Below are 14,240 nucleotides of genomic sequence, written 5' to 3'. Positions count from 1 at the left end.
GAGGGCAGGCTAAGAACAGTATTTTTATACCTTACAGAACTTCACAAGGTTATTCTTTCACATGTATTTTACACATGACCGTTCTGTGGTTGAAGGCAACTGCTGAACGTCATGTGAAGCACACGTCTGGATCCCAGCTACAGAAGCCGTTGCTTCTTGGGTCTCAAATACAACGTGTAATTCTGTTAGACATACACCACGCACACACCCTATCGTAGTTTTAAAATGGAAGTTCCTACATGATTTTACCTGTATGCTTTAGGTCTCTTGCTTTTTCTTCAGAGCTCTGACACTTAAGCTCTAGCTCCTTTTTATCTTCTTCTAGAAGTTCTAGCTGCTGTTTAAGACGACTGATCTCCTTATGCAGTGCTTGATTTTCCAGCTGCTCTTCCAGTTCTTTGATCTACAATTGGCAAACAACAGCATTCATTACAAAAAAAAAAAAAAAAAAAAAAAGTGGTTTTTGTCCTTCCTTTTAACAAATTAGGCATGGTTATTCCTGAGAACATGATGTTACAGTATAGGAATAAACTACAACTTCTGGACAGAGGACAAATTTTGAATAAGAGCTAGACAGATTTTTCTGAGAAATGTCAGAATTTTCTATTCTAACCCTAAATTCTCTTATCTCCTTCTTACAATACTTCTTCTAGACCAAAGTACTTCAGCTGTAAGTCTTTCCCTTTTTCTTTTTAAGGAGTTTTTAACACATTAATTTTGTTTCTGACTATTTCTTCATTTGAAGCATGAGAATATTACCACTTATGTTCGAGAGTATTACCTCTTGTGTTCTCTGACTGACTGCTTCCACTGATAGCTTGGCTATTTAAACTCCCTTGTCTCAATTCACGCAGATGTCAATGGGTAAAGCGTGGAACATCAGCATTAGAGGCAGCAATAATTCCCCAAACTCCTTAAATATATATAATTTGCTCTAGACATCAAGGAGCCAAAGATACAGAGGTTTCCTATAAACAGGCAACTATTCTTCCAAAATACTCATTCAGAAGCATATGAGATTACACAGTCTTAATATTATTGCATTCCCAAAAGCCCAGGAATGGTGTACCTCTTCCTAGCACTCCATTATCAGAGATTTAAGAACAGACCTCACAGCTAAGTGAAAACTCAATTTCAGGCTTTTGGTGAAGCAATGACGATTTATCCCAGTTAAAGACTGATCTAGGCATCCAGTTTCAAAGATTATTTTCATTTAGATCCTATCATGACATCCTGCAGCCTTTACCTAGCTTTTCCGTGTTCCAATGTCTGGCTGCTCCATGCAATGCATTTCCTTAGCAAGAGACCAGACTGCTAATGTGAACTGCCTACCTCTCACCTATGATTAGTTTACATCACCTTTGTTTACATCACCTGTCCTGTCACCTCTTCTCCACTTCAAGGAACTTCACTTAATGCTTATAATTAAGCTTGTGCTTTACAAGCATCCAGAATACTTCCCAAAACCAGAGCCTTCCGGCTGGAAAACCTTCCATTGTTATACTCATGTCTTACTAGTGACCCAGAAGGAGGGAATCACAATCTTCTCTGAAGTTTAATTTTTACACTGTAAACTCTTCCAGGGTGCAAGATCACAAATAATTCTTAACCACAAATCCATGACAATTCATAGCAGTCCTTAAATTCAGAAGGCTGTCAAAGATTTCTGCATTAGATGAAAAGTAACCTAGTTTTACCTTTTGTTGGTGTTGAAGTCTCTCTTCCTCTAATGTATGGGTTAGCTTAGCATTGTCATCCAAAGCCTTCAAAAGTTGCTGATCAGGAGCAGCATTTTGCAGAAGCAGCTGACTTTGCCTTTTCATCTTGTTTTGTTCAATAAACATCTGCCAAAACAAAACCCACCCCCAAACAAAAACAATAGTTAAGCAAAGTCTAAAGCTATCTTTGGGGGAAAAAAGGCAGCTGGAAAGAAAGTGAATAAGTTAATGCTGTATTAATATGGTAGGGGTGGAGGGGGAAGTGGTGAGAAGGAAGGGGAAAAGGAGTCTGAGAATAAAATTTACATGAGCTGATCTCACACAGAAAGGAACCAGAACAACGCACTGCAACACCTCTATTACTTCCATGCTGGCAGCGTAAATAATTTAAATACATGTCTGAATTTTGTTTCCTGGAAATGTGAATTATCCTATTCTGGAGCTCTGGAAAGATTAAAAAAACAGCTTGTGAATTCAGAGACATCTCCTCACACACATCTGCAAGCCTTGGTATAAAGCCCTCTTACTGTACTGTTACCTGGTATGTGAATGATGATGTGCCTTTAGGAAATGAATTTCAGCCCATATTTGTGTAATCGTTGTATAGACTCACCCTTGGAAAAGGCATTTTAGATCAATTTCAGCCTTCTATTTCTGATGCTTGTGCTCTTTTCTCTTTACTGGTTATATTTTTGATTCAGGGAATGGATACATTAGGAAAAAAAAATCCAACAGCCTAGAAGCATGATGCTGACATGAATATCACACCTCTCTCTAGGCTTCACCTGAGAGGTGCAGAGGCTGTCAGCATGTGCAGTTTCCTTAAGATCTGCTTCTTTCAGTATTGGAGAAAACGAAACAAAAACTGTTTCCTGCCCCCAAAATTACTCAGTGAATTTTTTCTGCATCCTGCTGTTTCTCAGGTAGATGGGTGCCTGCCAAGCAGCAAGAGCTTCCACAGGGCCCTGTTCCTGTTGTTACAGCAGAAGGTGCTGAGGTTTCACATGAGCGTGCACAGGCCAGCAAAGCGTGCCACTTCTGGCAGGAGAACAGAGAACAGCCAGAGACTCCCTCAGACTGTTGAAGCACTGTTCTAAAATAAAATATTAGACACACAAAAGTTCCATGAGAGTTTTTCTAGAAAGCAGCTTGCTTTCTATCAGTACAGCACGAGAAGCCCCCTGCCTGTGCTGAACTCACAACGTATCCTGCTTGACCCTGCATGCCAAGAAGAGTCAAGTGATGTTGACTCAATTGATGTCTATATACGAATAAAACCAATCGTGAACACTCATTGGCAAAGCAGTGCCATGAGGGAGGTCATAAGAACTGGAAGTAATCAGTGAAAAGGAAACAGTGAACACCTCCAGGGATGGGAACCCCCCCAGCTTCCCTAGGCAGCCCCGTTCCAATGCCCGACCACCATCTCTGTGAAGAAATTCTTCCTGATGTCCAACCTTAACCTCCCCTAGTGCAACCTGAGACCATTTCCTTGTGTCCTATCAGTTGTCACCTGAGAAAGAGACTGACACCTTCCAGGTAATAATAGCATCTCCCTTCAGCATCCTCTGCTCCAGACTAAATAACCCCAATTTCTTCAGTTACCCTCCTAAATCCTGTTTTCTAATCCGCACTAAAGAGCTCAATGCTGTATCAAAGCCTCCTGTCACTTCTTAAATCAGTCAAAAAGTTATTTAACTCTGAAAGAAACAACTTCTCTCTATAAGCCACCTTTGTGCAAGCTGGACAGTTTATCTACGCTGACCTTTCAAAGCAACGTGAAAATTTGAGTTTTATTCATTTTATTTCTTTATTTTGACATGGAGAAGTATTTTGAGGCCTTAATTCCAGATTTTTTCCCCATGTTTCTGTCACTAAGACCAGCAGAACAGGGATGTTCCAGCTGGAAGGAGCTGAAACCTACCAAAACAAAAGGAAATCACGCATAACGACTTCAGCAGATACTTCAACAAGTGCAGAAAACACACACTCACTTCATTACATGCTTTTCTAGAAGGAAATTTAGGAAGTTCTCTTGAAGAACTACGTGAAACCATTTCATTTGGAAGTTTTCACAAGAAGTCCTGCATTTTTCAATCGCTTGAAAGTTTCTTTCATGATATGGTGAATATGTCCCTGCTTACAATAAATGTGAAAGAGTCTTCACCACCAAAAAAATCCCAAATACCTTTTAACTTCATTTTGCAATCAAATATGTGGGAACCAATCTCCAGTGGGAAGTCCCACCCATTCCAGGAGCTACTTACACACCTGTAACTTGAAGTACTAGCACATTCTAAATGGAAAGGACAAAACAGACAGGATGGTCAGGGCAGATAAAGCAGGAAGAGAGCTGGTGATGAGTCAATCATAAGTTTTTGAGATGTTGCTCTGTGCGTTTGACACGGGACAAAAAAAGACACTTAGAATTGATTCTAATTCAAAATTACAACAGTCACTTCTTGCTTCAGCACTCACAACCCTGAATATTAATTAAAGCAACTGCTGAAAGGCCAAAAAAAGCTACTAACAGGATTATTTAGACCAGGTGGAATTTAACCAATTGATGAATTCGTTCCGACCCCGGCACCTGCTAGACAATGACCTGCAGAGTATCCCAAACAAGGCGAGAAATGTCAGTTGGTGCTCGGGGAATCTACCAAAACCATGACTGCGACTAAAGGCAGCTCACAAAGGACTTACACCTATCCTCTTCTTTTTAAAAACCTCCAAGGGTTGCACAAACCAGCTGCACATCTCTCCCCGAGCTCACAAACGGAAGCTCTGAAGTGCAGAAAATCTGGGACTTGGCTACGTTCCATCGGCGGGGTTTGCACAAAAAAAAACGGGGGAGGGAGAAAGAGAGGGGGGATGAAATCCTGAAAATAATAAAAGCTCTTCCCTTGACCTCACAATGAGGCCACACCTCGTTCTCAGAGCCCTGCTCTAACCGTTACCCACATAACGTTTGCTGCAGCTGGTTTTTGTTTACAGCAGAGTTACCAAAGGAATTCTTCCTCATTAAGAAAAGTTAGAAAGCAACTCTGCTGGTGTCAAGTCCCTGGGAACCGTGATCCTCGTTCAAGTAACGCTCAGAGTACAACTGGATGCTGTCCAACTACCACTTCTCCCAGGAGCAAAATGAGGCCAAAGGGAATGCTTCAATATCCATACATTGCTACGTTCCTATAAATCATTTGAGTACTCACTGTATATTTTTGGCTTAGCTCCAGCTTGAAAGAGAAGAGTAATGTCCAAATACCTCAGCACTACTATAATAACGTAATCACAGGCAGCACAAAGTGAAAGAAAAATCAACAGGAAACATCATCAGCTATAAATACAGTACCAATAGAATCATACAGTCATTTAGGTTGGAAAAGACCTCTAGGATCATCTGGTCCAACCTTTAACCTAGCACTGCCAAGACAGGTGTGAGTCAAAGGCAGAGTCAAACTTTGGAAGCCTCAAATAGGAAATGGAACAAAATCAGACAACTGACCGACTGGTCCTCATGTCAAATCCCTGGCAGCACTGCTCCATCCCCTGGTGAGGAATCAACAAATCATCCTTGTGGAGTGGTAGAGCTCCCGTTTACATGTGCCATAATTCACAACAGCCAATGTCTTTTGCAATATGGATACCCTGGAGCCTTATATTCCTGTGTCCAGAAGTGAAGTAAGTCCCCAAGAGAGGAAGGCTCGAGGCATTTGTATCTCCCCATAGGAAAAGGCTGTTTGCAGGATTTTGTGTGATGTGGGAGAAAGAGCGATTGACAGATTATGGCTTGACAGGGCACTACGTGGCTCTAAATTCAGGAGGTACTCTGCTTCAAAATGTAATTCCAGGTGTGGATTTTAGTTCATTGGCTAATCAGGAAAAAACGCATACACAGACACTTCAACACCTTGACTGCTTAACGGTGCTGTATTATGAAGGACATTTGAGCCTGTAAGCTTCACTGCATAAGAATTTTACAGCAGGAAACAATGGCTAGTGTTTTTTTGATGGAAGAGCTGAGAAACAGACATATCTCATTAAAACACATTAAGAAACTCAACCACAGTTTGGACATTGACCTAGCAATGCTCTCTCAGCACTCAGACTCAATGCTGCGTATCAAGCAATGACATTTGCCCAAGAGGAGCTACAAAGCCTTTGTGTTTTCGTGGGTTCATAAGTGCTGCTCAGGAGAAAAGCTCCACCAAATAAATGGGTTCTAAAGTTGGGACACCATCCAAAAAACTTGCTTCAGCACATGCTTAGTTTTCAGTGCACGTGGCGTTACTCTGATCTGAAAGTTTTTTTATCTGGTGCTTATATTCTTGCCTCAGATCTGCTTTTATAGAGAGTAACTATCACGAGACATAAGACAACGACAAGACTGCTCCAACAGCTAACAAAAACAACATGACGTATGGGAAACCACAGCGGTGCATTTCTAGCAATGTGTTGTGACCTTCACAGACCGGGATTTTCACTAAAGACTAACTCCAGATTTTCAAGCTGCCACAGAAAACTGACCAACTTGATCACGAAACAGGACACGTCTAAGCAACGTGCAGTAATCAGCCGCCAACAGTCACTTCTCTCTTTCCAGATGATGTACAATAGTTTTTGTTAAGACCTGCATCAATGCAAGACAGCATCCTCAAGTTTTCTGGCTGAAGAGATCTGATTTACCCAACGCAGAAACTGGAGTAGGTGAGTTAACCCTATTTGATGCCCAACAGTTGCTTTTCACCAAAGAGGTGTTTGGATCACGTATTTTAAGTGTGAGAAGACAATCCTCATCAGCACCATGACTTCCTTGAAAACACAGTATTACTGCAGAGCCTGCTCCATAGGAGAGGGTTTGTCCATCTACAACACTCTTGCATTATCCACTTATGAGCTATAACTGCCCAAGGCTCAAAATAAAGAAACAAAAACAAAAAAAGATTCTCTTTTCATACTTAACATTACTTATTTATCATCTTCTAATCTCCCATAGTTAACGGTTTTCTTTTTGCCATGGTAGAAGTGCAGAAATACATGCTATAAGGCTCACAGTCCTACAGCATTTAGACACCATCTCATATATTCAGAAATAGATCACACACCACATGAAAGAGGAGGAAGCCTCTTCACTTTTTTCCCCAATAGAGTAAGTGCCTGAACAGACACACGCACACAAAGAGAAAGACCAAAGAGAGAGTTTCCTAGAGCGTACATCTGTTACCATTTCACAAGCCTGTTCTTGGGAAAAAGCTTGATGAAATGTATTAGTGTTGCATCACGCTTCAAAAGTGGTAGCATTCAAGCTTAGGAGACTTCAAGTACTAACCACTTACCATGTCTCTCTAATTATTATTTCCAGTTCAATCAGTTGGACTGCGAATTAATTACCTTCAGCCACCAGTTTCTGTCCAGCTATTCTTGGTGATGCACAGAGCACACTACTTGTAAGCACAGACTTGTTCTACGAGTGCTGGGTTTGCTGTATGCCCTCACAGATGTAGCACGTTAATGCAGAAGTCCTCACAAATTAACCCAAAAGGTCACAAATGCATCTAATGAAGAGTTCTTTGAGAGCTCATGTCTAGCACAAGTCATTGAGACAACAAAATTCATAGCACACAACCCCATGAGCAGTGCAGACATCTGTGAAGAAGGACAGTAATTTTTCCTATAAAATAACAGCCACCTTTTATCATCAGATTCAGTCCCAGTAATATGTCAGCTGTGAACTGGCACAGGTAAGGGATAGGGACATTTTGAGGTAAGCAACTGAAATGCAAAGATGTTATTGTGTTATAGATACGTACAAACACAGACATAGGCATAGTCTACTTTTTGCATGCATCCCTAAGTGCTGAGAGTCGAAGGGAAGTCAGGGGGATGGTGGAACGATGCACGTTACAGACTCACTTCCATTTTCCACCCATCTGGATGACAGCTCCTTTGCATGCAACCTCTCTACCCGCAAAATATTTCACAGATAACCATAAACACTTGGGAAGCCCTTCATTTCTTCCAGGTTGTGTGACTTGAAAAAAGCCTGTGCTAGGCACAGAAGTGAGAGGAACCCTCAAATGTTATCTAACAGCTCAACACTCCATTTCTGTTCATCCAAAATTCAGGGAACAGAAAACAGGGGCACACCACTAACTTTGTGAGCACGCTGCCTCTTCTCGGGGAGGTTTCCAGAGTAATTTTAGGTGCAGGGGTTGTCCCCATGCCAGCACACACGACAGTAATAAACTGTTCACTTTACAAAATATTGTTGCAAGGCAGGTTGTATGCTTAATAAACCATTTATGCCAGATTATTTTGTTAAACTCCTGGGATTTTCACATCGCTAAGACTTTCAATTTACATCTTGCACTGTGTTCCACCCCTTTTGGCTTGCTTTGGCTGAATGTATTGTATTTTGCTCATCTTTGTGGAAGAGTGCTTTTCAGGGCTAGCCTCTATATTATTGCGATGGCCTTCAAGATACTCTCTGCCTTCCTTTGTTTGCTTATAAACTGCTCTACAAAGAGCTGAGAGATCTTAAAGTGTCTCTTAAAACATGACACTAGAATTCTAGTTAAGCTTGCCAAGATTCCTGTGTTAACAACCCTGTTTTATTCAGGTAGGTACAGATTTTTCCATGCCCCCGCCCCTTACACACTCTATTTATTTAGTTCTTTTATGCAGATTCCTGTACCTTTCACAATGGATTGTGACTCACTTCAAACCCTCTTTCTTCTTCCTTCCCCCTCTCCACACCACGGCTGACAATATTTACTCAGTTTCTTTAGAACCTCTAAAGAGCACGAATTCTAATGTTTGAAGTTGGATCATTTTTGATTAATTAAATATATATTATGGTGGTGCCAGCAGCATGACTATAATTAAGGCTGTATTTGATTTTTTTTTTTTAATCAAAAGCTCTGATTTTCAAGTGTTCTCTCACTCCCATGTGCACTTGCTCCCTCTCTCTCCCTGTCTTTCCCCCCCTCCTGCACTTGCTCCTGCACACGCTCACCTCCTGTTCTCTCTCTCACACCTGCACTTCCAATTACTCACATCCTGGGGCAAATCCTCATCTCCTGCAGAAGCACAGGGTGGGAAGGGCACCACTTGGAAACGCCTAAGCCAGCCACTCGCGTGGGCTCCTCCAGCTGCAGCCCAGGAGGTCACAATGAGGAGCAGGGGGCTGATCTGAACCCATGGCCAACACCCTTGGCAGGAAAGGCTTCAGATGCCTGAGCCTTGAAAAAGTCAGCGTGCCCCCCACCAAACAAGACCCCCTGTAGGCATTAAGTCTATATCTAGGCTGTTGGAGATACCCTGAAATAATGCACCATGCTAAAATGTGCTGTGTAGAAGACTCCACCACAGCAGTCCCATGGCACGTGCATTGCTCAGGGATCGGTTCCTTACTCAAAGCACTCCAGGCAAGTTAAGCACAAAGCACTCAGCACAGGGCGTTGCCCTTTGCTCAAAGTCCTCCCAACAAAGTCCCAACAAACCACACAACTCACGCAAAAAATCCAGCGGGATTTTGTATTTCAAAGAAACATTTTATAGGGACAGAGAAAACAGAAGGCCAGGGAAAGCCTTGCAGTGGGAAGCCAGGCCAACAATCACAGATTTTTTAAAGTAATTTGAAACATTGCCATTTCCCCAAACGCAACTGAGCAGTGCCTTTGTAGTCACACGCTCCTGTATTAAGAAAAAAATAAATCCAAAAATCTTTCTGAATTGCATGACACAAAAGGAAAAGAGGTACACAAAGGAAAGACTAATGCAGGCCTGAAGCTCACTGTCCTAACAGCCTCTGGAAGGACTTCAAAGACTGAAAAGTCCCAGCCGAAGAGCTACACTGTCAGTCTGCCACAACAGCAGCCCATATTTTCATATTTCATTTATGAATATTTCCACATCCATAAATAATGACACACACACAAGAAAAGAGATGCACTTGTTCATAAATAACCAGGATTTCTTTGACATTGTACTTGACAGTTTGCCTGTTGGTTTGTTATTCAAATACTAAAAATACCTTAAATATCCTCCTTCAAAACATGTAGCTGTCTGAACATTGTAGTTATGAATCTGAACAAAAGCAACATTCTGGGCCCGGAGTATCAGATAATATTCTTTTCTGACCTGAAAACCAGCTTAACTATGCAATTATAAATTACTCTTTTCTACGAGATGTAAGACCTTTACATACAATCTTCTACTGCCAGTTAATGAACAGAAGCACGTCATTGTTCCCCACTTGCCTACTAAGAAAAAGCAAAGCAGCAGTAAGAGATGTAAAATAGATATTGTAATAATGCAGGCTAAATGAACGTGCTTAATTCTTAGGGATTTATTTTCTGAAAATAGCAGTTCTGCAGGCACCACAGCCAACAAAAACTGCTAAAAAAATTAATACCTACACAGACCAGTAAGTCTTGAAAAAAAATCCAAATGAACATGGTACTGAAATTTGCAGGTCTCATTGTTATTTCTGAAAAGAAAAACAAACAAACAAACAAAAAACAACTGTGAACCTTTGACCAAAATCTAAATGCCCCAATGGCACTGAAGTCATGGCCGAGGGAGATGTCGAGCTCTGCACAGATGAATTTGGGCTTCATCTCACAGAGCTCTGTAAAAGTGGGGTCTGGAAGAGACTGTACATACAGTCTCTGATTTCAGAAATCACTGCTTTTGAGCAATATTTCTCTTGCATCAATTGACTCTAACAGTATTCTGCGAAGTCCACCTCCATAGCCCAAATCAGAGTTAGAAGGATGTTTTAATAACTAGTAAATTATTTTCACTTCTAACATTTTTTATCCTCTTGGGAAGAAACATGTCAGCTGCTTGAGCTTTGCCTGAAGTACATTTTCAACATGTGCCAGACACTGACAATAGGCAGGAGACAGCAGGTATGGGTTTCCTGGAGGGTCGACACGGTGACCTTACAAAGAGGTGAACAGGGAAGAGCTACAATAGGTGGAATGAGGAGAGAGAGAAGCAGTACCCTTGGCTCAGCTGCATGAAGTTCTTCAACCTCTGTACATGGCACAGTCAGAGAGCACACGTGTGACTGAGAGCGAGCGAGCACAAGCAACATCTGGTTGACTTCCTCACCCCTCTCTTCCAGATTTTTGAATTTGAATACAGTTTATCTCAAACCCACAAAATGTTTTGTTTAAAATGTTGCTATATTATTCTGTTCATCCCCAAAGAAATCAAATAGCCAGCACAACACACAGAACACAACAAGCACTTTCAGTGTTTTCTGTAGAGTTTCCAAGTTAATATATGCCCTTGCTATCATTGACTGAATGCAGCTAGATGTACAGGAGTAATCAAATAAATATCTTTTTGTGAAAGACAGACTGGAAAAAAAAATTGGCAGCAGCAAAAACAAAAAGCACAAGAGCTCTCTACACGAAGTTGATTTCCTGAAGGCTAAATATCTCTTTACTGGCAGCCCTGGTTTCAAAATCTGAAATTATACATTTTCCTTATTTAAAATATTTCAATAATGATTACCTATAATTTTGATGTATAATGACTTTCTTTAAAAACAGAGTTCCCTAAGAAGTAATTACTTAGGAAGTCCAACTTTTACTAAGGAAAATATTGTACACATGGCACAGGTTACAAAAGCATGAAAACATAACCCAAGTACAGAGCTCTCAAAATCCAAACTGCAAACTGAAAAAGCATGAGGAAGAAAAAAACACACTTATAATTTTATTGGGCTTTGGTCTATCACCAGAATGAGAGAGTTTGGCAGCATTGTCTGAGGCAAACAGCATTGCCAGCTAGAATTCATCTGAGGAATTGCTAGCTGTTCCATAATGCTATCCAGCATCTCGTTTCCTCTTTGGGAGTTCATATCTTTTTTAGCATACAGAAGCACTGTTTGTGTTTTTTTTTTGTTTGTTTGTTTGTTGTTGTGTTTTTGTGTTCTTTTTTTTTTTTCTTTCCACAACTAGAATGTTCCTTGCAAGAGGTTATTCAAAAAGCACATTTTAAATAAGTAACCAAACTTGCATAAACCTCAACTAATACTGTATTTTGCATCTTTTTTTTTTGTGAATTCACTTTTTTTCTTTTTCCAGGAAAAACAAAATGCTTTAAATTGTACCAGTAGAAAGGCAGCTAATCTTTCCCAGACCCAATCACTACATATATTACACTGAAATGTTGTAGCTGATTAAGCCCATAAGAAACTTTTAAAAAAGACAGAGGTAAGAGTACATAGATAATTCTGTAAAGTTTTATAAATTCTGTTGAAACAGTAAATCCATTTCACAGATGATGTATGTTAGTTAAGTAGCATGTGGAAATTCAAAGCCATCATTTCTATGAGAGTGAGGAATTGAAATCAAGTCAACTACGTTGGTAGTAGGGTTTTGGTCAGAGATCCCTTTTACTTAATTGCTCACCTCTTGGGCAAATGACTCTGCTTTCTTCCGTAGGTTCTTTTCCAGTTCAAAGTTTACATGAAGCTCTTCATATTCCTCTACAGCCAGCACAGATACTGTTCACAAGAATGAAAGAAAATCAGAATTAGAAGCAGAATGGATAATAAACCATCAAATCAGAAGAAAGTACTGCTGGATTTATCCAGATAGGCTGTTTTTCCCTAGTACCATGAATTCCTGAACAAAGATGTAACTTAGTTTTACATTTCTACATACAGTCCACAATATTTGTAATATTTTACCATTTTGTTTTAAACCTCACTAAACATACACGCTGCTTTATACCTGTGCATGCATGTCTCATGATCCCATGCACATCTGCACGTACAGGTATTTTAACACTTGAAAAATCTTTTGGAATGTTTTTTGCCTATAATAGGATATGATTTTCTTCCCCCTTCATATGAACCTTACAGGCTACATAATAACTACTACCATCTTAAAAAGAATACAAGAATATTTATAGCTTACAATTGCAAAATGAGAATTAAACAATATATATATTTTTTTTCTGGATAACTCTCACAGAATTGCTATTTCTCATCACTGCTCTTTGAGATGTGACAGCTGAACATCTAGCATAGTCTAGCTAGAAAAGGGAACAGTTTCTCTGTCCTTTTTCTCCTTCACTTTTCTTACTCTTTCCTGTCTGGTTGCTCCAGGGTTGTTGATTTTTATTAGTGAATAGACTAACGTATAAAATATTTTCATCAGTATGGAGCAATAGTTATGAGCCAAGGATCAAGTTACTTGTTCCAGACAAAGAATAACTACAGGTAGAGAGAGCATCTTCTGGTGGAGCTCAAGCTCAAAGCTTCAGTAAGAGACACAAAGTACCACAGATCGTATCTTGTCTCTTTGGGCAAAGGCAATCAAAGTCTCAAGAGAGCCTTGCTCAACCTACCAAGGTATGCTGGAGGAAACTATTTGCCTACCTGGTTTGAGGGAGGTTTGACATGTCCCTTTGCAAGAGATTTCAAGGGGTCTGAAGAAGAAAGCAGCGCAATTTTGCACTGCCTGTATTTAAACTGTGCTCACAAAAGCATGCCTCATATGCGTGGCTAAAGCTAACTATGGGACACGCTCCCCCAAACTATCCCAAACACATCTCAGTCCAGGAGATCAAGCATTGTTTACAAATTCTGTCTCACTGACCACTTGCACTTTCCTAGTAAGCTTTAGCTCTTCCTGGCCAAAGACTAGTTTCCAGAGTGATGCCACTGGATTTCTAACAGTATCTTATGTAAATTCCTTGCTTCTTTGGAAGCAAGTGTAACAATTTTTAAAGGTAAGTATAGTACACGGGACTTCAGAAAGTAGGATACACATCCTAGCCCATCTCAAAATGATATCTAAAAGAAACCACCACACTTACATTTAAGATAAATTCGCCAACTCTGACTGTATGTATCAATTACACAACTCCGAGACAGCACCGCATAGACTCAGAATACAGTAGGTATCAAAAAGACACTTTAGTAACTCATTTCAAGCATACAAAAAAATCTTGCTTTATGTTGCCAGCACATTAGGACCTAACCTTGTGTAACTCATTTTTTCTGGATAACAAGCAAACATAAAACAAGGAGCTGTTCTTTTTCAGAAAAAGAAAACATTTCAGTCTTCTGGGAGAGTGATCCACCAGCAGCCTTGGCAGTTTCCTTTACCCAACAAACCTTTCAGGATCCCTTGGAAAAGTTTTGAGAGCTCTTTATTTTTCTCCCTGGGTAAGCAGGTAAAACACAAAAGGAACGACTTGAAAATAAATCAGAACAATTTCAGGCACTGGGAATGTGTCTGCACTATTCTGCTGTTTCTGCCACAGAGCAAAAAGTCTTCCTATTCTCCCATTCAACCTGCTACTTATACTGGCACATTTTCCTGGAGCAGAGACGGTCTAGAACAGTCCATGTATTTATCCAGCATCTATAGCAATGAGACCAAATGTCAGATTTGGACTACAGTCACTGTTCTGCAACATGTTCTTTGAACTATAACATAGAAACTCTGACACATCCTTTGCAGAATATTCAAACATTTAGAAAGCCTGCTAAGA

General features: G+C 40.3%; 1 protein-coding gene across 3 annotated transcripts in view; it reads right to left on the bottom strand.

Moving 5' to 3' along the window:
• The window catches only part of SHTN1 (shootin 1), a 59,754-nt gene that overhangs the window by 19,157 nt on the left and 26,357 nt on the right, over positions 1-14,240 (bottom strand). For all 3 annotated transcript variants that reach the window (XM_082764294.1, XM_082764295.1, XM_082764296.1), the window contains 3 exons: positions 12,146-12,240; positions 1,698-1,844; positions 250-403 (listed from right to left, as the gene is read on the bottom strand). In XM_082764294.1, the coding sequence (XP_082620420.1) occupies positions 250-403; positions 1,698-1,844; positions 12,146-12,240 (396 nt within the window). The remainder of the gene's footprint in view (positions 1-249; positions 404-1,697; positions 1,845-12,145; positions 12,241-14,240) is intronic.

This window comes from Aythya marila (genome assembly GCF_965140915.1).
Source record: "Aythya marila genome assembly, chromosome: 7".
NCBI classification, from domain to species: domain Eukaryota; kingdom Metazoa; phylum Chordata; class Aves; order Anseriformes; family Anatidae; genus Aythya; species Aythya marila.
The sequence above is the reverse complement of the archived record's forward strand: the minus strand, read 5'-3'. Positions and strand labels throughout refer to the sequence as shown.